The sequence below is a fragment of the Macrotis lagotis genome, chromosome 2, assembly GCF_037893015.1.
Source record: "Macrotis lagotis isolate mMagLag1 chromosome 2, bilby.v1.9.chrom.fasta, whole genome shotgun sequence".
Taxonomy (NCBI): Eukaryota; Metazoa; Chordata; class Mammalia; order Peramelemorphia; family Peramelidae; genus Macrotis; species Macrotis lagotis.
The window spans coordinates 335079078-335102604 of NC_133659.1; the positions used below are offsets into that span (position 1 = coordinate 335079078).

A 23527-nucleotide genomic window follows, 5' to 3' on the forward strand; every position below is an offset into this window, starting at 1 on the left:
TTTCTGGCTACTGATTCCATGCCTGTTGCTTCATCTCCAGACTTCTCTAATTCTTCTCTCTGCCAATTCACCACTTATTTGGTCAACTCTGAGCGATTCTCTAGGCAGCTGTTATGGAGAGGCAGCAAGCTGGGTTCAGCCCTTAGCCCAGAGTTGGCCAGTTCCTGCTCTAGGTAATTAGTTAAGGCCAGGGGCACACTAGCATGTCTTCCAACCACAAGAGCTTCCATTCTGAGCTGGTACCATGTGAAGCTATGCCAGTGTATGTCACTGACTTAAAGCCTCAAGCAGGGACTGGCAGAGGTTGAAATAAACTCTCAGCTCTTGCCCTCTCATGCTGTGATCTTTTGGACTGAGTGTTTCCAAACCTCCAAAGGCAGAGGCTGTTGCTGCTACAAACATCCACAGCCTTCTGGGGGATGAAGTCCTGCTACCTCTAAGCCAGGAGGTCTTCTTGAGAGGGTCAAGAAATGCAGATTGAGGGCAAGACAGCTGAGGGACAGACAGAACCAGACTCGCTGTACTCTACAGACACCCCTCCCCCCCAGTTCCCACATACATCCGTGTGTGTATCCATATCCACGTGCCATCAAAACATCCTAGTCTTCTGTAAGACACTGAGGGAATGAATGAGTCCTTATAAAATGTGTGGTGGCTGACCCTGGGCTTGCCCTCAACTAATCAGATTTCATTGAATCCTCACAACTCTAGGAGAGATGCCTTCATTATCCCTGTTTTAAAGAGGAGGAAAGCCTAAGAAACTGAGGTACAGTGACCAGGTGACTTTCCAGGGTCACCCAGCTGGTCATTATTTGAGGCAGGATTTGAACTCGGTTTTCTGACTCCAGGCCTAGGGTTCTGTCAATGGTGCCACCTGATGTACATCATAACAATCCTGCACATTTACTAACACCCCATAGTTGCTAGGGGACACATTCTCTTCCTCAGTTTAGAGATATCATTGCATCTTTGCTCAGTCCAGTCTCAGTGTTTGGAACGGCCTTCTCCTCCTTGCCCATTAAGTTCCTATTTAAAATCTCAATTCCTCTAGCCCTCCCATAGCTCTTTGTCTCACACTTTACCTTCATCCTGTGATATCTCTGTGTGTCATTGCCTTGGTAGTCAATGACCCCCGGGAGGGCTGGGACTGCAAAATTTGATATCTCCTTCAGGACACAGTACAGGGCCCTGTACAGAGTTGGAGTTTAATGCTTGTTTATTGTTGTCAACTGGATTTGTGAAAATTTTTTTTAAAACACTTGTGTTGTCTTTACAGGCAAAATGTTTCTGATGGAGAAAACCCTGGTCGATTTGGAAGCCCTTGGCTACTTCTGCAATCCCAAGGGCACTCTACCTTGGGGCCAGTTGGGCTGCCCAACTCTTTCTAGCATATTTACCAAGGAGGAAGATGTGGAGTGAGGCTTTTCTTTCATCCCCCCAAGTTCTAATGGTTTCTTTCTTTTATTCAGACTCTGTGATAAATTCCAGGATGGAACTTCAGGAGGAATCCTTTACAAGAAACTTTTGGCCAGTATTGGAATCACCAGCCCAACCTTTGAATCTCCAGTCACTGTACAAAATTTCCAGCCAATAAACATTTTTTCTAGAAGAGATGATACTTCTGAGAGGGATAGAGACAAAATTTTTGATTGCAGGTAAAAATAATTTGTTTTACCAGGCTGTTTTTGTTTAAATAAGACTAATATAACAATTACTATATTACAGATTTTTTTGGGGGGTAATTGAGTTATACCATTTATTGTATAACAGATAAACAAAGTAAACTTGCTTTCCTTCTTATTGAAGTGAGGAACTGGGGAGAGGGAAGAGAATTTGGAAATCAAAAAATGGAATATCAAAAAAAGTCTTCTTTTTTTAAAATTTTTTATTTTTATTAAAGATATTATTTGAGTTTTACAATTTTCCCCCAATCTTGCTTCCCTCCCCCCACCCCCACCCCAGAGATAGCACTCCATCAGTCTTTACTTTGTTTTGTACCTTGATCCAAATTGGGTGTGATGAGAGAGAAATCATATCCTTAAAGAGAACAGAATTCTCAGAGGTAACAAGATCAGACAAGACATCTGTTTTTTTCCCCAAGTTAAAGGGAATAGTCCTTGTACTTTGTTCAAACTCCACAGCTCCTTATCTGGATACAGACAGTACTCTCCTTTGCAGACAGCCCAAAATTGTTCCCAATTGTTGCACTGATGGAATGAGCAAGTCCTTCAAGGTTGAACATCACTCCCATGTTGCTGTTAGGGTGTACAGTGTTTTTCTGGTTCTGCTCATCTCACTCAGCATCAGTTCATGCAAATCCCTCCAGGTTTCCCCTGAAATCCCACCCCTCCTGGTTTCTAATAGAACAATAGTGTTCCATGACATACATATACCACAGTTTGCTAAGCCATTGTGCAATTGGAGGACATTTACTGGATTTCCAATTCTTTGCCACTACAAACAGGGCTGCTATAAATATTTTTGTATAAGTAATGTTTTTACCCTTTTTCCTCATCTCTTCAGGGTATAGACCCAGTAGTGGTATTGCTGGGTCAAAGGGTATGTACATTTTTGTTGCCCTTTGAGCATAGTTCCAAAAAAAATTTCTTCTAAAAAAAACCCCAAAATAAACACTGCCTTCTGATAACTGAGGAGGTACTGTAAAGTTCCAACATGGCTCTTGGAAAACTGAAAAAATGATTAACTCCTGATAGGTAGGGACTATGTTTCATTCTAAATTTCCAGATTTGGCAGGGTGCTTGGCACTTGGTCCAATCTAAACTTCTTGAGGACAAGCATTGTTCAATTTATCTCTGGCATTCCCCGCAGGATTTGGCACACAGTAGGTACCAATAAATGCTTGTTTATTGGTTAGAGCCTATTTCGTAACTTTACTTTTTGATGTTACACTCACCAGTTAGCCATTGACTGTGGTTCTGCCATATTTCAGAGTTGAAGAGGGGTCCATCTTTTCAAAAGTTCATCTAATCAAAATCTCTCATGATATGGAGGGGGAAATAGGCTTAAGGTCACCCATAGTAAATGGAAGAGGCAAGAATTGACTTAAATCTTCTGATTCCCATTTGGGGTTCTCTGGCATGGACTGTACAAGGGTTTCCTCCATCCTTGTTAGGCTTGGAGTTAGTCATTGGATTTAAGGTCCCTTCTGATTTCAAACAAGAGTCCATCATTTTAACCAAAGGATTATATATTTCTCAGCTCAGACGGTTTCATCTTTTTTTGTTTTTGCTTTTGGACTTTTGCCAGGCAATGGAGTTAAGGAACATGCCCAAGGTCACATGGCTAAGTAAGTTTTAAGTGTTTGAGACCAGATTTGAACTTAGATCCTCCTGACTCCAGGGCCTATGCTCTATCCATTACATCACCTAGCTGCCCCAGCTTCCTTTCATCTTCTTGGGAAAAGCTGCCATTAAATTGTTTATTTAATGTTTCCAGTACAAGTGATCAAGCTATTAAAATGATTGCTAAATTTAAGTCTTAACATAAAACACACTTAGTGAATCTATTAAAAAGTCCAACCAAAGAACGAACATTCTGACTCTTCATTTTGAAAGATGCTATTGAGTGCTAATGAAAAAGAATGATTTTTTTAACTTGCTTGTTCCTGGTCATAATAAATCCATAAAGAAATGTAAAAGAGATGCAAGATTTTCACTTTATAATCTCACTTGGAAGATGTTCTGGGATAAGTAACAATGGATTATCTTAATGGGTGGCTGATGAAATCTGAAGGTGTTCCTAGTAGGGTGGGGCACTAGCATAGGATTCCAAAATGGGGGAGATGAATCAGAATGAAAACAATCACAAGTCCCTGTGGGGTGGAGAGAGGGCAAGGATGGCCTCAAAGGTCTAGGCGTTAATGCTGGTCTCAGACAGTACTCTCCTTTGCAGACAGCCCAAAATTGTTCCCAATGCTGAAAGGACCTTTCAGATGATCCAGTCCAATCTCATCCACATGAATGAGGAAAGCAGACCCAGAGAGGGAAGAGCCTTGCTCCAATCTACTTCATGGGCTACCAAGACAAAAATGAAACACTTCTGGCTCTCAAGGAGCTTACTGCCTAGCTGTGTGATACTGGGCAAGTCACCTAAGCCCTCTGACTCAGTTTCCTCACCTGTAAAATATAAAATAACAGCTCCCACCTTCTAGGATTATTGTGAGGAGCAAATGAAGTTAATATTTGTAAACACTTTACAAACCATAAAGAACTACAAAAAGACTATTACTATTTTTTTTTTACAAGGCAGTGGGGTTAAGTGGCTTGCCCAAGGCCACACAGCTAGGTAATTATGAAGTGTCTGAGGCCAGATTTGAACTCAGGTACTCCTGACTCCAGGGCTGGTGCTCTATCCACTGTGCCACCTAGCTGCCCCATATTATTAATATTTTTAAGAGTCTACCTTTTGCCCCAGGATGTGTTGGGAAACCCACCATGGTCTCCCCCCCCCCCACACACACAGTGATCTGTGTCTGAGTTTCTAGAAAAGTAGTGAGTCTCTTCATCTCTTCACCTACCTGGGCCTCTGTTTCCTCATGTGTAAAAATGAGGGTAGTAGACTGGGTAACCTCTGAGAAGCTATACTCTCAGAGAATCTGGTGCCTGTTTTCCCCCAAATAGTTCTAGGGTAAGGGGGTCTTGTTTGAGCCTCAAAACAACCCTGAGAGTTATATCCAGTCATTATCCCCATAGTACAGGTGAGGAAAATGAGGCAGGAAGAGGTGAAATGACTTGCCCTGGTCATACAAAGGAATGTCTGAGACAGAATTTGAACTCAGGTTTCCTGACTGCGGAGCATTACACTTCACCACTAGGATTTAGGAGCAATGGAGTGGGGAGGGCCTAGGTCAAGTTGCTTAGCTTTATCTGTAGCTGTTAGATGTCTAGCCCTGTTTGAAGCCCTAGGAATCAGGAGCTCCCAGTTAGATGTGGGGAGACCACCTGCCAACAACTATGGACAAGAGATGCAAACAAGATAAACTGGAGACCAGAGACTGGCCTGAGGGCCATTGCAGGCAGGCCTGGACTGCAATGTGATCTGATGATTGTACAGAATGTCAGCCAGCCCAGGCCTTGGCAGCCCTCTAGACTAGCCAGTTCCTGAATAGGCATCCTCTCTAACACCCTCCCCAACAGGGAGTCATTGCCTGCCCCCAAACCTCTACTATCAGAGGGGATGGCTTCATTTCCCAAAGGCATCTAGACCATTTCCTCCCATACTGGATAGCTAGAGAGAACCAAGGCTTATGCTGACCAGCTGACCTTGGTCCATAGAGGTGGCATCTGCTTCAGCTCAAGGCATCCCCATTCACCAGTCTGCATGCCAATGTGCTTTTGTCCACTTTGGGGCCTCTGTTTTTAGGAACAGGTACAGTGACTGTAAATATGAGCTAATGAGAAACAAGACTCTGGAAGAAGTGATTGAAAGTCTTAAGAACTGGATCCAGCTGCAGGACACAGGCTTTCGGGACAGCTTCCTTGAGTACAGCAAGCACCCCCTGGCAAAAATCAGCAACGAGGAATTTAGGAAGGTAGGAAAGTGGGGTGTCTGTGTGTGTGGGTGTGAGCATGTGTACTTCTGCACAGCTGTGCATGCTCTTGTGTGCACATGCATATGTATTTGACTTGCTTCGTTTCCTCAAGTTGGTGACCTCTGGTCTTCCAATGGTCCCAAAGAATCAGGAACCTGAGAGCATCACATAAAAAATCAACCATTGCCTGGTTCTCTGAGGACATAATTGTCTGAAGACAGTCTTGGAAAATAGATGCCCATCAGACTGGCCAAACTTTGACTAGTCAAGTCAGAGGCTACATTTTAATGCCCTTGATGAGAAGTCCAATGTGTTTGACCCAGTCCTGGGCCATCCCTTGGAGTTAGGACAGCCATGCAATGTTTAATGAAATGCAGTTATCCATTCCACATCATACCTGCTGCCATCCCAGTTTCAATACATCAAGATATGAAATTAAATGAGAATTTTTGGGGGGGTATTGGGGGGGTAAGCTGCATAGGACACCAAAAGATCAGTAGATGATACAGAACAAGTTTAGAAACTCAGAAATGCATGATATATATATATATATATATATATATATATATATATATATATATATATATGGTATTGTATGATATCAACCCAGATTTTACAATAAGATATTTAAAACACCCCATAAAAGAAAAAAGAAAAAAAATCAGATGTCTTTTCTGGTTTAGAGGGAGGGCCAAAAAATTTTATGTGGATTTTCCAAATTTTAGGATGCCATGTCCCTAACCCCTGTGATTGGAAGGAATAATTATATATGGGAAGTCAGAAATGTATTAGAAAAAGATAAAGAGTCTTGGAGAGTTTCTTAATTGCCTCTGATTAAGGGAATTAGTAAATGTCTACTAGAAAGACCTTAGGAAAATGGTATAGACATTTAGGCAAATATAAAATATCCCTCTCATCTCCTTTGCTTGAATGGATCATAATAAAACCCCAGTCTACAAATATACTGAAAAACTAAAATATATGTAAATTGTTCCAAATGTTGGCCAGGCAAATAAATAAGGGCAGGAAAGGAGAAAGAGGGAAGAAGAGATAACATGAATAATTAATATTAAATAACTCTATGTGCCTCATTCTCAAACAGGACTATGACATCATCACCATCAGGGAGATGATGCCATGACATGCAATTGAATTGGATTTGTGTGAGGGAGGGCTGTGCAAAATCTCCAGTCTCACTTTCTTCTCTTGAGCCATCTGGGTTCAGTGACAGGATATATAGAGAAGGAAGACTGGAGATGTCCCTGGAATCTAGATTCTGGGATACCAGTTTCTGAAATGAAACAAACCCTATCCTCAAGGAACTTCTATTTTATTGAGGAAAAACATTTCCACATGTAAGAATATGTGAAATATAAACCAGTTTTCAAAGTGAAGAAAAGGAGTAAAGCCTTGAGGACCTTAGAGAGTTGGGGTTTTTGAGGTGAGGGTTAGTAGAAGTCACCTGTTGTGCCCCTCCTGCTCTTCATGAGCCTGTGTGCCTCCTGGCAGGTCATCATTGCCAGCTGTTCAGACTCTTCAGGAACACAGAAAAAAAGTCTTTGCCTTGGCAAAAACGAAAACTGCCACTGTTTTCACACCATGGTTTATTTTTACAATGAAGGTTTTATATGTGTGTGAAGAAATGACAGGCTAGAGAGAAATGAATTTACTTTGAAAATTTAGACATACGTTCATTGATTGAGAGCTAGGAAGGATTTGAGAGATCACCTGGTCTAGTCCTCTCTTTTTACAGAGGAAGAAATTGCCTCACTTCCTGGCTGTTATGATTCCTGACAAGTCATTTCACCTCTGTTTGCCTCAGTTTCCTCATCTGTAAAAGATATAATAATGACCTCTGTTTCCAAGAATTGTTAAATGAGATCACAGAATAAATGCTTTGCAAACCTGAAAGCATTATGATAGGTATTGCTGTCATGAGCTAAAAGTACCTGCTCTTATTTCTAAAGACATTTCTATGTGAATCTTGGTCTACATAAGTTAAGAATTTCACATATTTTAATATAATACATTAACATTTCCAGTTTATACCTTTCAAAATAAGGACTTTTTAAGCCATGTTGCATTTTCACAACTATAGTCACAAACAGAAGTCTCATTTCTTGGTCATTGTTGTTGGCTCAAATGAAATTCAAACTAGGACCAAATTTAGACCAATCTCTCAATTCCTCATTTCATAGCTCAGTCCTACTTGGGTTTATTAGAGGATTGTTTCTATATGTGGGTATTTCCAGGTAAAACCATTAGGAATTTACTGATTTTCTTCTGAATATATTGTGAATAGGATACTTCTGATATGTACAGCTCCAGAACTCTTACTTTCTGAGTAGAGATAGTTCCCAGTGCCTCACTGTTGTTGTTGGTTCCTAAATGTATCCTGAATGATTGATTGACTGATGATTGATTGTTGTCCTTTGAAATTGAAGAAGACACCATGACATCAGATGAATGATGGCATGACATGCAAATTATGTTGATAATAGTGAGGGGAATGTTGTGCAACTTCTCATTGCCTTTTCCAGAGCCATCATCACTCATTGGCTTGATCTGGTAGGAAACAGGACCCCTGGTGATGGCCTGGATGCTGTGGGAGTCTGTCCTTTAGAATGTGGGCCCCTCCTATATCAGCGAGGCACTTGGCATTTTGTGATGTGTTTAGAATATTAGCGATTCCACAGAGAAGTTCTGCGGTCCATTTCAACCTGGGCTCTGACCTTATGGTCTCACTCAAAATAAGTCAGTCACCCTAGTCCAGGTGGTATGTGGTGGTGAGATATGACTCTGAAGACCTAGGCTTCATCTTGCCTCTACAGCTTGATTCCTGTTTGACTTACCTTACCTCATCTATAAAATTCTAAAACATCTAGCTCTAAATACAATGAATTTCTTGTGTAACCTCAAATAAATCAGTATGATAATTGACATTTACATAGGAGTTTAATATTTTAAAAATCACCTTACATACATCATTCTCCCACCATTGAGGCACATGTTTTACTGGTATTATATTCATTTTATAGTATACTAACACACCCTCTGAGCAACTCCCATTTGCACTGAGATTTGCAGATTGAGTCCCCAGAGGGCAACTGTTACCTCAGTTTCTAGGGGAAACTACTCCTAGATCATGAGCCCCCATTGATGTGTTTCCCATTAACAATTGGCCAATGCCTAGCAAAGACATTTTCTTAAATGGCATAGCAAAGTTAGTTAGTGGTTCCAAAATATTCCTCCTGTAAATCTTATTTGCACTTCCCCTCAAATGAATAGAACATCTGTAGGAAGAATAGACATAAACCTAAACTATAATGGTAATGAGGAACACATGTAGGAGACATGTGGCAAAGGAAGCTTCATAATTTTTGATACAAAGGTATTGAAAGTGCTTTCTCACTTCATCAAGTCCTCATGAGGCTCCCCTTGGGTGTAACATCTCTACTGGGAGGATTCACAAAGCCTACTCCTCTCTCAGCTCAACTCTCAATTCACAAAGGTTCTGTTTCTTGGACTTGCTTTCCCTTACAGGTGACTCTGTGTGTGTGTGTGTGTGTGTGTGTGTGTGTGTGTGTGTGTGTGTGTGTGTGTCCATGTCTGTCTCTGTGTGTCTGTGTGTGGGGAAATCTGTTGCTCTGCCCTCATGACAGGCTTCCTCTATAGGCAGAGCTCCTAGCTTGCAATCTCCCCCATCCTTGAAGGTGAACCACTGAACTTCACTTAAGGCTTAGCTATTTAAAACCCTTTAACTTGTTTAGCTTCTTTGTTCAGTCAATTGCTTTGTTCTCCTCTTCACCCAATCAGAGAGGCATTTACACATCATAAATGGATCATAAAGGGAGCATAAGTGGAAATGGGAGAGCCCTGAGGGCTATACAGAGTCATAGTCATGTTAAGGATGAAGAATAAGGATGGGGGGAGGTACTGAAGGAGGGGTGGAATAGAAGTTCTGGTCATATGGAGGAATGTTAGAACTCTTGGTCATAGAAATGAATCAGTGGGTGATGTGAAATCCTGGCTATGACTGTGGATCCCCAAACCTAGGATCACCACCTGGGGATCCATGCATTTGGAACACCCCTTCCCCTGTCTCTCACCCCCCTGCCATGGTCCCTTCTTAGCTCCAGTCTCAGTTCCAGTCTCTTTAACCAGCTCCCTGTTTGCCCTAACTGCATTTTCTGCTCAGTCCCTCCAGTCTTCCTCTCCCCCTCCCCACTTTTCTCTGTTCAGTCTTTGCTCTTCCTACTGAGGATTCTCTTCTTCTTCCAAGGCTGCTCTGGGCCAGCACTCCACAACCAATTCAGTAGGAAAATGTCTTCACGCTATTGGCAGAGGATGGAGGTTAAGTGGCAGTGGGGGAGAGGGGCTTTGCTTCCTGCTACTGTGCCTCTCCCCAGCTCCTAGAGTTAAATTCCAGCAGCAAGGGCAACACTTGACAAATCTAAGACGGAGAACACGGTGGCAGCTGTGCGCAGGTAGATTCTTCCTCTCTCCCTCCTGTGCCTCCTCCTTTCCCCCAGAGTGGTCCAAGATCGATTAATGGGTCAGTAAACTCCCTATGACCCAGACAACTAGGCTAAGCGCTGAGGACATACAAAAGGAGGCAAAAACAATCTCTGCCCTCAAGGAGATCCCAATCAAAGGAGATGACTTGCCAAGCTCTAACCAGGATAACTGGGCATAACCAACAGGGGAATGGGCACTAAAGTGAGGCAGGATGGTGAAAAGCTTGTAGAAGAAGAGATTTTTTGAATATTAAGGAAGTCAGGGTAGTAGGTCAGGATGAGAAAGGAGGGTGCTCCAGGCAGGAGGAACGGCCAGAGAAAATGCCCAGAGCTAAGAGATGCAGGGTCTTCTTGTTGGTAGACCAGCCAGGAGGCCCATGTTTCTGGATCAGAGAGTGTTTGTTAGGGAAGAAGGGAGGAGGGGCCAGTTTAGGCAGGGTTTTGCATGCCAAACACAGCTTCCTATTTGATCCTGGAGGTAATAGGAAGTCACTGGAGTGGATTCATTTGGGGAAGTCACATTTTAGGAAGACATTTCTACCTCTGGCTTCAAATCAAGTTTTGGGAGAGTATTTCCCAGCACAGATCTGAGAGGAAGAGGGGAGGAAGCCAAGAAATTCTGTCTTTTGTCCCAATCTTCTTTAATATCAATTGTCTGAGAAGTTGTCTGAGAAGTCTCCCCTCTAAGTCCAGCTGCTTGTAATAAGTCTTGTTGCTTTGCTGTCCTCTTCAGCTTAGAAATATCAGAGGAGCAAGAAGAGACTGAGGAGGCAAGAGAGCCATTTATTTTGTCAAAGGTTTAGTCTCTCCCTAAAATTGGTTTTCTTTTCTTTCTTTTTTCCCTCTTGTTTCTGTGTGATAGTCTGTCCTGATCCCCCACTGCACAGCTTTAGGGTAATCTTCTGGAAGCATTCAGAACTGCATCCCCTTTCTCTAGGTACTGCTAGCATCCTGGAGGAGGTTTCTTATCTCCATTCTGGGGGGAGGTTTATGGAAGAACTAGGCAGGAAGAATTCCCAATAAAAAAAAATCGACATTGACACGTATTTATTTTCCAAGGTTCTGTTTTAAAAAGAGCAGCCAATATATCCATTTGGGAGTGTGTGTGTGTGTGTGTGTGTGTGTGTGTTGTGTCTGTGTGTGTTGTGTGTGTGTGTGTGTGTGTTGTGTGTGTGTGTGTGTGTGTGTGTGTGTGTGTGTGTGTGATGCTTTTGAAGTAGCCTGCAGCTTCATATTGTGATATTCAGCACGAGCCATTCCCAGAGTGGCCCAACTTCTCCCTTAGAACTGGAACCTACTTGCCCATTTGAGCAAGCAGCAGGAGGTGGTTGTGAACAGAGGTTGCATTGCTGCCAAAACATGTAGCTATTTCCCCTTCTTGTCAATAGATTGATAACTGGGGGTCCAGGAAGTGCTTTCAATAATAGCTTTGCTGCCAGGCTTGGGCCAGCTTGCAGGTTTTGTGTGACTGAGAATTCAAAATGAATTCTCCCTTGGCTACCCTGATCTTTCCTGGATGTCGAGTAGACTTTTTTTGGTTAGGTTTTTGCAAGGCAAATGGGGTTGCATGGCTTGCCCAAGGCCACACAGCTGGGTAATTAAGTGTCTGAGGTCGGATTTGAACTCAGGTCCTCCTGACTCCAGGGCCAGTGCTCTACTTGCTGTGCCACCTAGCTGCCCCTAGAGTAGACTTTTGAAGCAGCTTGAAACATGGATTAGAAGCTAGAAGAGACCCTAAAACTTTTCTAGTTCCCTTCTCCTCACTTCCATTTTACAAGTGAAAGGTCCAGAAAAGGATTTGAGTTTTGTAGATTTAAGAGCTGGACCCAAGGTGAGAACACAACTTGAGATTTCGAGAGGACTCATGGGGATCATGAGTTGAGAACTGGAAACTCTCTTATCTGTCATTTAAAGACCTTTAGAAGTTGGCTCCAGCTCCCTTTCCAGGATAATGGTGCATGTCATCCTTCCTGCCGCATTGATCTGCTTGCTGTTACCCATCTCTACTATTCTCTTCTCCCACCTTTGCACATGTCAAGAAAGGTCTCCCTCCTCATCTTTGCCTTGGAGTTACCAGCTCCCTTCAAGGCTCAACTTAAATTTGGAGGCCAGTCTTGGTTAACCCTTGCCCCAGTCATTGGATTTGGTTTGTAGATACTCTTGTCTATTTACTAGCTCGTACACATTGGGATGCTGTGTGGTACAATGGAAACCAGAGGAAGTGGGTTCAAATTTCATCTGGGACACCTTGAACAAGTCACTCAACCTGTCTTGAGCCTCAGTTTTCTCATAAATAAAAGGAGGGAGTTCAATTAGATAACCCTTGGGTCCCTTTTAGTTCAGGAACTAGGATTCTAGGTAGTTTAGTCCTGGCAGACTGAATGCCTTGGCAGCAGGGAAGAACTTTTAAGTTGTTAAATCCTCACCTTTAGCCCCCAAAGCATGTGTTAGGTGCTTAATAAATGCTTGTTGAATTGAATGGGGAAAAACACTTTAGTAGGCATCTAGTCTATTCCCCTCATTTTATTATTATGGAGACAGACCTGGAGAAAAAATAGTGACTTGCCCAAGGTTATATAGGTAGAGAGTCAAGATTTAAACTCAGATCCTTTGAGTCTATATTTTCCCAATTCTCTTTCTTCTTGTCCTTCAAGGCCTTCCAATGAAAGCTGGGTTCATTTTCACCTCCTTTCCTTAGTTCCTATTGGTAGTCCAGTATACCAGCTACTATAATTCTTTCTCTTCATTGCCACTGGGGGCTTTCCCCTTTATCACTGTCATTGCAATGACTGATGGCACTTCCTCAGGTTGGGCTCTGAACCCCTTCCATCTGGAGATTATTATTTCTTTTCATAATCGTCAGTCAACTAACATTTATTAAGTATATACTGTTTGCCAGGTTGGAAATACAAAGAAGCAAAAGACAATCTTGTCTTCAAGTCTAAGGAAGGAGGCAACATGCAAACAGTTATTTATGAGAAGTTCTAGATAGAAAGATGGAAGTCATCTAGTCTGACCCCCTCCTTTTACAGATGGCCCAGAATAATTTGCTCAGGGTCACATAGATAGTATGTGGCTAGTTCTTCCTCCAGTTTAGACTAGTACAGGGCTTAGAGTCTGGGAGACCTGAGTTCCAATTTCAGACATTAACTAGCTATGTGACCCTGGACAAGTCACTTTAACCCTGTTTACTTCAGTTTCCTCATCTGTAAAATGAGATGTAGGTGGAAAGGGTGAACTACTCTAGTATCTTCTGCAAAGAAAATTCTCAAATGGGATCACAAAAAGTGGGCACATTTGAAAATGACTCACCAACAGTCTTCCTCTTTCCAGTTTATCCCATGCTAGTTGGTGCCCTCCAACTTGACTTTGGCTGCAGACTCCTCAGTGACTCACCTCTTGGATCCCCTTTGCCTCCTCCCCACTTTTCTCTCAAGTGTGATGACTGTGTTTTATTCAGTCAATCCAGACCAGCAAAACTGCCCTCAGTTTACCTTGACTCAGGCCTGGATTTTCACATGCTTTTCTGAGGTGACTACATCTGATCTTTCTCATTAAGGATGAAGCTCCTAAGCAGGACATTTGAAGCCTCCTGTGATAGAGCTCCAAAGGTCTGACTTCTGGGTGCTCTCCCCGAGCCCTTGGTCTCCCCCTGGAAAACTCTCAGACTCTTTGCCATCCATGAGTAGGTCCCATTTCTGCCTCCTGCTGTTCCCCCAAATTGGAATACCTCCCCCCCAATATGTCTGATGTGGTCATCATATTTCCTCTTTGGTGGATTTCTCATATCCCTCCCATGGCAGCATGTAAATTTTTTGAGAACAGAGCCCAGTTTTCATCTTTGTGTAGTCTCAGGGCATTGTGTACACAGTAGACATTTAATAAATGCTTTATACCATCCCTTAGTTGGGGGTGATTTCCCATCTCACCACCTGTGCCTTTAGTATCCTCCTGCTTTGTCATGGAGGTAAAGCTAGGCGGTGTAGTAGATAAAGCACTGAACCTGGAGTCAGAAAGATCTGAGTTCCTATCTGACCTCAGACATGTGTCCATGGATAAGTGGTCTATTTGTCTCAGTTTCCTCATCTGGAAAATGAGCTGGAGAAGGAAATGGCAAAGTACTCCAGTATCTCTGCCAAGAAAATCTGAGGTGGGGTCACAAAGAGTCAGACAGGACTGAACTCTTGGGTTTTGTTAGTTCACAGATCTAGGGCTGGAAGGGATCTCAGGAACTATCTAGGCCCATTTTACAGATGAAGTAACTGGGACCCAGGGAAAGGAAATGACTTGCTCAGAGTCACACAGCTAGGAAACATTAGTCATTATTTGAATTTAGGTCTTTCTGACTCTTAAGACTACCACTCTATCCATTAAACCCAAGTTGTTTCAAGTAGTTATCACAATTTAAATTGTATTTATCCCCATTTTATCCTATCTCTCTCCCTTCCTCCCTCCTCCCATCCCCCAGACTGAGCTTCCTGATATTAGGGGCAGCACAGAAATCTTTGCAGAGGATTCTTCCATTTTGCATCCCTAGGATGTTGTCTCATTTTTTCCCGATCATTTCTACCTTCCCTTCATTGAAGCCTAACCCAAGACTCACAGTCCTGGGGCGGGCAGCCCTCTCCACCTCCACCTGGCTCTTGGCCCTCTGTCCATGGTTCCTGCTGGGATCCTTTGTGGGCATTTGTGTGTGTCTTTGGGGCTGTGGGGGTGGCCTTGTGCCCCTCCTGAGCCCCAACTCTATCTGCCCCCTTCAGATCACAAGTTCTAGGAGAGCGTGGCCTTGGCTCTGGCTTCCCTTGGCTGGTTTCCCATCCTCTGCCCTCAGCAGGCGGGCGGGGCACCCAGGAAAGGGAGCTTTCTAACTGGAGTGTTGTGACATCACCGGCTCCTCTGCTCTGTCCAGCCAATCAGCTCCCCGAAAGGGGGCCCCAGCCTCTGCAGTCACATCTGCAAAACCTTAGGAAGTAGAGGTGTTTTGGTTTCTTTTTAAATCTACCTCCCCTCACCCAGTGTCTTGAGCCAGAAGGTAGGTTATAATTCATTTTGTGGTCATGTTCTTTTCTGTGTTTGTGAAGGGAACCCCTGAGAGTGACTTGGAGCCCACTGGGTGAGACAGGGGGAGAAAGAACAGCCCAGTCAACGGTGAATGAGCAAAGGATTGGCTCATATGTTGGATCGAAAGTTACAATTAAGTTGACATAGATGTTGTGCTTAGAATGAGAGCTTGGGCTTCATGAGCTGGAAGGGACCTCAGAAACCATTTTATCTGACCCTGCCAGTGTCCACAGAGGTGAAGGGCATTAACGAAGGTCCTCTGCTACCGGGTACTCCCAGCCCAGCTCCCTGGCTTCCCAGTCCAATGCTCGTTCCCTACCCCCACACTCTTTCCCTCCTAAGAGGCAACTGTGCATTGCCAAATATACTTAGTTTTTAATTCTTTGTAAAGTGAAATAATGCCCCTGTCAATCATGGCCAGAACTGGGGATGCTATTGATGGAGCCAAGCAGGCAAGTTTTTGGCCAGCCTGCCCTTGTCCCTGACAGTAGTAGTGCCTGTTCCAAAGTGCCAGTTGAGTCACCCAGTGGAGACAGTGACTTGACTTCCTCCTTTTTTTTTTCCTTCTCTGCTAGGTGCTAGAAGATAACGGAATGCCTATGGATGATGAACAGTTTGGTCTGCTCGTTAAAAAGATAGGATATAAAAATGAAGGACTGAGTTATCTTGATTTTGCGTCTGGATTTGAAGGTAGCTAAACATCAGATGCAAATGTTGCCTGAAACAAATCTTGTATGAACAGCTGGACCGTTCCCTTTGTCCTGCAGCCATCCCATAGACACGAGCTGAAGCTTGTGAGCCACTCAGCCCAGGATGCAGCCTCAAGGGGAATATGCTTGCAGGCTAAGCTCCTAGGGGCAGTGCCATGGCATTACTGGCCTAATGATAGTGTTGGAGTAACCACAGATGCTAAGCTGATGCTAAATGGATGAACAGTGTGACCAGTTACTTCATCTAGCACAAATGCTTACTTAGCAAGCTCCCAGTTTAGGCCTGGTCTGGTGCCATGCCCTGTGATGGGAATGATCAAAAGGGAAAATAGCCCTATCCTCTTGTAGCTTACATTTTATTGGGGGAAATAATACTTTCACATGTGCATCAACATAAAATACTGAATGCAATGCAAATTTATGCAAAGCAATTTCAAAGGGGAGGAGCTAATGGCCACTGGGAAGGTCAGGAGGTGGCCCTTGATCTGGGCCTTGAAGGATTCTACATGGGGGAGGCAAGAAGGGGTGTATTCCAAGCACGGGGACAACTTGTGCAAAGGTGTGAATTCTGAAGATGAAGGAGTTTCATGTGTTTGGGATAGCAAGGCAGCCTTTGGGCTGGACCATAGAGCAGAGAACATCACCCAGTAGGATGCTTGTGGTTCTGCATGTGCTTTCCTCTAGGGGGAAGGGAGGCGCTAGCATTCACTAACTTCATCCAACCCCATTTAGATTTAAAAAAAAAACATTCAGATAATGATCTTTGATGGCAGGGACTAGGTCCTGGCTGTTTTTCCCCACAAAGGAAGATCTGTACCTGGTTAAACCAGATTAAGATGAATAAGATTTTAAGGACAGAATGTTAAATTCACAGTCCCTTCCAAAGTTAAAACCTTCCCCTGTGTCCTGGATTTCCTAAATCTAGGCTTGCTATTCATAGACTAGGGGATCTAGAGTGGAAGGGACCTCACAGACCATCTGGTCCAAGCCCCTCACTTGACAGAGAAGGAAACTGAGGCCCAGGAGGTGAAATCATGAATTTGAGCTTTGAAGGAGCTTAGAGACCAGCTGAGGATGTCAGGAACAAAGATTCAAAGCTAGACCACCTCAATTTTCCAGAGGAAGCTGATGAGGCTGAGAGAAGGGAAGGGATTTGATACATTCACTCCACTTCCCACCATGCCACATTACCTCTGTTCTTCAATCTGTCACAGATAGGAGGACCAATGGTTGGCCCCACCTAACTGCCCATATGCCTTGGCCATCTTTGCTTGGTCCATGGTGCTGGTTCTCTTCTTAGGGGTAGACAGATGAAGATTTCCTGTCAGATACAATGGCAGTGAGCATCTGTTGTTTGGGTGTGCCCAGGATATATGTGCAGGTCTCCCTCTGCCCAGTGTTCTTGAGTTTTTCTTCAGCATCATCTGCATTCCAGTGGGAGCCCTTTGGAGGTGCTCTAAAGATGGTATAAATAAGAACTCAAGGATTTTTAAAAGTCATGGTGATATGAGGCACAAAGTTCAGGGATCTTTGAGTACTGTATGGGCTAAGGAAGGGGAGCAAGGGACTAAAAAATCCAGAGTCAGATGGCGGAAGAGTTTAGGGCCCAGGAGGAAGAGGGTAGGTTTTATCCTAGAGGACCAGGAGCTACTCCCTTTGAGTTGAGCAGTAACTAGAGTCACATCTTGGAAAGATTGACTTGCAGCCAGGGAGGGCTATTGTGTGGGTAATAGTTCTGATGAGAGAAGTGGTGGAGTCTTCACCTAAGGAGGTGGTCCTGAGTCTTGGGAGCAGAGGGAATGGATGCCAGTGCCTCTGGGGCAGCCAGACGCTTCCATCACCCTCAGCAAACCTCAGATGATTGTCTTTGCTGTGAGGCAATCTTGGAAATTCCTCTGTCGTAGTGAAGTCCCATGCCTCCCATATTTTTTCCACTCTCCTGTTGGGCCTGTGCAGCATTTTTCAGTGTTTTTGCCTGATAGGGCCAGAGGATTGATCTCCATGACCTCTGAGGCTCCTTTTAGTTATGAGATTAATGTCCTAGAGTACTACAGATGGCATGATGGAGAAAGCTCCGATCTAGGAGTCAGGAGACCTGGGCTACAGGTTGGGGCTGGAAGGGAAGGGCCATGGGGGCCATTGACTTCCACCCTGTCATTTAATAGCAAAGGAGACTCAGCCTGAGGAAGACCTTGTTCAAGATGGTGCCAGTCATTTTACGCAGTGCCCTCTGACCCCAGAGTCTGGGCTCTTTCACTGTAGCTTTTGAGGCCCCATTTGCTAGATCTTTTACCCACTCTAGGGTTCTGGGCAAGCTGTTTCCTCTCTGTGGCTCAGTGGAGTTGGACCAGCCTAGAGATTTAAAAAAAAATGTTGATAAGAGTTTCAATGTGATGGGTTCCCTTTGTAGTTCCTTGTATTTTATTTTATACATTTTTAAAAGACTGATTTTAAGAAGGGAGCTCCACATGTTAAGTGATCTCTGTAAGGTTCCTTCCAACTCAGACACTAGATCACAACTAAAACATCTAAGAACAGGCCTTTAATAAACACCTTCTGTATGTATTGGCAATACAACTCCTAAAAGGAGACTACTTTTCCTTCTCAAAAGCTTCTAATCCACTGAAGGGAACTATGTGAATACATATTAAGAAAAAGAAATAAATAGGAAATATGGACAGATGTCATTGGGGGGCCCTGCAGCTGGAGACAGCAGACCAAAGTTGGGAATCAGAGGAAAGCTTCATGGGGAGAGGGGTGACTTATTTTTGATCAGTGCTCTCCCCTGTGTGAATGGACTGGAATTTGTCCCTGGGGGGGGCTTCATTTGGATGAACTCCTTGATGCAGTCAGAGCAAATTTGGTGGTCTAGGCTCCAGCAAAGCAAACAGGGGCCTTTTGACCTTTGACCTTTTATGATTTTTTTTAATAGCTTCAGAAGGGAAACCCAATGGACAAGAGTCTTCCTTGAATGTGCCAGTGCCATCTTCTCTTACTCCAAAGGGTAGTTTTGAGAGTCATTTTACATCTGCTGAAGAATGCATGAAAGTCTTCCCTAAGAAGATTAAGGAAATATATGGGGTAAAGTACAGCCTCAAGATGCTGGGATCCTTGCCCTGGAAGTTCTACAAATAACCTTTCCTCCCCCAAATAATCCAGTCCAAACCCATGAAAGAGCTAGGGTGACATATCAAGAACTTCACAGGAATTCAGAGGCAGAGCCAGGATTCAAACCCAGATCTTTTGGCACTCCACTGCTCTTCATCAAGAGGCAGCAAAGCCTAGGGGAGGCCTGGGTTCTGACCATGTGGCTAGAAGTTACAGGCCTGGGGCTTACTGGCATTGGTGGAGGGAGTGTTCATGCTGGGAGTGTCCCATGTTGGTCAGAAACAGGTCTAGGAAAAAGAGAGAGGTTCATTTTCTGGCCTTAGCTTGTCATGGCTTCCTCTGGTCCCAGGCTTGAGGAGATAAGCAGCTGCCTCTAGATTAGTCTCTTTGGCCTTAGGTTTTCCTTCAACAATGATGCCTGGAAATATCCCAGGAAACTGGGTCTGCTGAGAAAAGAGCATCAGTGAATGAAATCCTGAATCATCATTGCAAATTCCAGTTCTACTGGTGTCACCTCTGTGAGTTTCTATTTCCTCATCTCTAAAAGGAGGATATCACTGCTTGGAGTTTCATCTCACATAATTGTAGTGAGGAAAATACTCCAGAAATGGAGGATTATTATTTTTAACATTTTATTACATTCTTTGCTTGGAGGTCACTTCCATTTCCTAATAGATAACCTTCTTGCATCTCATATAACCAAAAAGAGAAAACTGAGTTTGGAAAACAAACTAGTCCATCAGTCAAGTCTGAGACTATGTACTATTCCACACCCATAGTTCCCCACTTCTTTAAAGTAGGGGGAGAAGTTTCCTTATAGCCTTCTTTTTATAGTTTCACAGTATCAGTTTTGATTTTTCTCTGTATTCCTCTTCCCATTTCTGTAGTTGCTGTCACTGTGGATATATTTTCCAGTTTTGCGCACTTCACTTTGCATCAGTTCATAAAAGCTTTTCTGTAATCTTTTATTCACTGTTTCTTGCAACATATTCATGGAGCTTTGCCCTGCTGGACTCTGGTTCTGCTCACTTTTCTTTGCACCATTTTCATATTAGATTTTCTATAATTTTCTTAATCTTTTATTTGTGTGGAATAGTGCAAGGAAATGTAGTATTCTATCTTCAACTGGGAATTTTTGACATCCTGAAATAATTCTTTTTTTAAAAAATATCAACATATTTTCCAGAGATCATCATAAGATTCCTAGGTTTACTGGTCTTAAAAGATTCCCAAAATATATGGGGGAGTGATTATTTTAGTATTCAATGAAATGCCCAGATAGTCTTACAGATCCACTGACATTTCTTTTGCCAGTAGTTTTGGCAGAAGTTTTTCATCAATAGAAAGAAGCTTTTCCTAATCTTCAGGACTCTGATTTTTGTATTGCCTTGCCCACAGTCATTTTCTCTTTGCAGCAGTGGATAGCAGCTGGTCCTTCTTCTTGAGCTTCTCAAGGTTCTTCCAACATCAGGAAGCTTCTGATGCATGGTAGAGGAATCAGTAACAATCCTATCCAGATTCCAAGTCTGTTGGAATGGCTTTGTTTTTTAAGATTTAGGCTTTTTCATGGCAGTTGTTCCTCAAGTTCTTGGTTTTGTGCTTCGGCAGAACCAATCCTGTTACACTGGGGCCTTGAGTAATCCTTGAATTGCTCTCCACATTGATAGCTCCTGTCATTTATCTAACAGTTGCTGTCATGGAAGAATGATTGATATCCATTTAAAAAACCACAGAACTAAAAAAGAAAAGTGAAATAAAATGTGTGAAGTTTAGCTCAACAACTGACAGGGAACTAACTCAAGTTAAAACGTGATGACTTTCATCAATCCAAGGTAGATATCCTGAGTTAGCCTAATGTCAGCAGAAGCATAGACATACGATCATTGCTGTCATGACATACAAATTATTACTTCTCCCAAATAACTTGCATAAGTTTGCAAAAATTTGTGTTTTATTTTACCTCTTTGGAGAACATGCCCAGGATAGCATAGGTAGGTTAAAGGGATTAGCAATTGTACCACTTTATTAATATAATTCCAAATTGTTTTCCAAAATGGTCTGACCAACTCCACAGCTCTATAAACAATGTATTAGTGGACCTATTTTTCCCACAACCCCTTTAGCATTAACTGTTTCCATCTTTTTGTCGTCTCCAATTTTCTGGGTGTAAAGCTTCAGCTGTTTTGATTTTTATTTCTCATATCATTAGTGATTTGGAGCAGTCTTTCAAATGATTGTTAATAGTTTTCTGATTTGCCTTCAAGAACTGTTTATTCATATCCTTTGACCACATATCCATTTGAAATTAACTTCTGATATTATATATTTGTATTAATTCCTATATATCTTGGATTTGGAACCTGCAGCAGAGATATTTGATACAAAATTTTTTTTCTTCGTTGATCATTTCCTTTCTTATTGTACCTTCATTGGTTTTGGTTGTGCAAAAGTTGTTCACTTCCATGTTATCAAAATCATAATCATATCTTTTTTGATGACCTCTAACCCTTGTCTGGTTAGTAATTCTCATTCTTGCTGCTAAAAGTACCTGATTCAGTTTTAATATGATTCTTATACTATGATTTTTAATATTCAGTTCTCTACATTGGATTTATTAGAGAATGGCTACTAAATTGCTCTCTTAGTTTTCCCAGAGGTCCTTATCAATTAGGGATTCCTTCCTCAAGTAATTTATGTTCTCAGATTTCTAGAATACTGAGTTATTAAGTTCAATTGTTACTGGATGTAACGATCAGTACTGGAAACCAGGTCCCTCTAAACCCATTCTTCTTTTGGTGACTTCCTGGATAATAGAAGTGCCACCTTGCTTGAAAACAAAACCTCCCAATCCCCCTTTGTTTTTAAAGGATGCTTACTCTGCTTTTTACAAAACGGACACAAACCATGATGGCATCATTAACATGACCGATTTCAGGTCGATATTGCATAACATGCTAATGACCTTGAAAGAGGAGGAGTTTTCTCGTCTACTGGATTTAATGAATCTGAAGCCGGGCTTAACACTAAATTACAGGGAGTTTCGTAACTTGTGTGAGAAGAAACAGTTCAGAAAAGATGACCCTCCACAAAGGCTTATCAGGTAAGGAGAAATTCTTAATGAAAGACTGATGTTGCCTTTCTGCCTTTACATTAGGGACACAACTCAGATGGGACAAAAAGGCTTGCCTTACAAAGGCACCTGCTAATCTATTAGGATGTCAGAGCTGGGAGGGACCCTAGAACAGAAAAGGTCCAAAGGCCTTAGAACAAGGAAGATCATAACGGGAAGCCTTACAACAGGGAAGGTTAGAACTGGAGGGCCTTAGAGCAAGGAAGGTCAGAGCTGGGAAGGCCTTAGAGCAAGGAAGGTCAGAGCTGGGAAGGCCTTAGAGCAAGGAAGGTCAGAGCTGGGAAGGCCTTAGAGCAAGGAAGGCCAGAGCTGGGAAGGCCTTAGAGCAAGCAAGGTCAGAACTGGAGGGTCTTAGAACAAAGAAGGTCAGAACTGGAGGGCCTTAGAACAAAGATGGTCAGAACTGGAAAGCCTTAGAGCAAGGATGGTCAGAACTGAAGAGCCTTAGAACAGGGAAGGTTGAGTTTGGAGGGAGCTTAGAGGCTTAGAACACAAAATCAGAGCCCTAATTAGGAAATTCCAGTATCTGTGGCCAATCTAGTTCAGTGTTATCTGAGCTATGACCATAGGACCACTTCATAACTTAGGTGAAGGAGGCAGAAGTCATGAAAATTGAAGAGAATGGGAGAAACTAGAACTTTTTGAAAGAGATGGGATTTAGGGTGGAAAAGAAAATGGTGAACCAAATTCCTGAGTTTATCGGCAAGGAAGGAGAATAATGACCTAAAGAGGTCCCTAAATGGTAAGATTGTGGACAAGATGGATGGGACTTGGGGAATGATTGTGGCAGAGAACAGCTGTAAAAGTGGGAAACAAGGACCTTCTGATTGATAAGAAAACAATTTTGAGCTGGGGGATGACATGGTCTGGTCTGGTCTTTTCCTAGCTGTATTAAAATAGCTGTTTTAATGATGGGTTAGAGAGGGATAGTATTATTTAGCTTTGGGAGTTATCCAAGGAAGAGGTGACAAGGACCTCAGGGTAGTAGATGTGTGAGTGGAGAGGAGGGGAGAAATATCAGAGGTGTTGAGACTATGGGATGGGCATAATGCTGTTTCTAGGTCAGTAAGTATGTACAAAACTGAAGTCTCAGCACTCCTGAATCCCTGCTAGACCTTTTCCTCATTCCCTACCCCAGAACCCTAAGTTGAGCACTGGATGGTGAGAAGAGAGCTCCTCCAAAGAACAAAATATATCAATTGAAGGCAAATTTTGTTCAAATGCATTATTCCTCTGATTTACACAACTATTTTGAGGATTTTGAAGTTGAAACTGGGAAACCATGATAAAACTTTGTGATGACTATGAGACAGTCTTATATAGCATCACTTTGAACAGAAATGTGGATTTTAAGGTTCTCAGCCTAAATTAAAGGTGAATTATTACATGAGCAGACCTGATTAGAGGTAGGTGAAGCCAGATGAAAAGGCAAGGAATTGGAAGGACATCT

At 42.8% G+C, this 23527-nt stretch overlaps 1 protein-coding gene across 8 annotated transcripts in view; it reads left to right on the forward strand.

Moving 5' to 3' along the window:
* EFCAB6 (EF-hand calcium binding domain 6) overlaps positions 1-23527 on the forward strand; it is a 239117-nt gene that overhangs the window by 143700 nt on the left and 71890 nt on the right. For all 8 annotated transcript variants that reach the window (XM_074227119.1, XM_074227117.1, XM_074227120.1 and 5 more), the window contains 5 exons: positions 1470-1655; positions 5383-5551; positions 15705-15819; positions 18772-18920; positions 21815-22047. In XM_074227119.1, coding sequence (XP_074083220.1) covers positions 1470-1655; positions 5383-5551; positions 15705-15819; positions 18772-18920; positions 21815-22047 — 852 coding nt within the window. The remainder of the gene's footprint in view (positions 1-1469; positions 1656-5382; positions 5552-15704; positions 15820-18771; positions 18921-21814; positions 22048-23527) is intronic.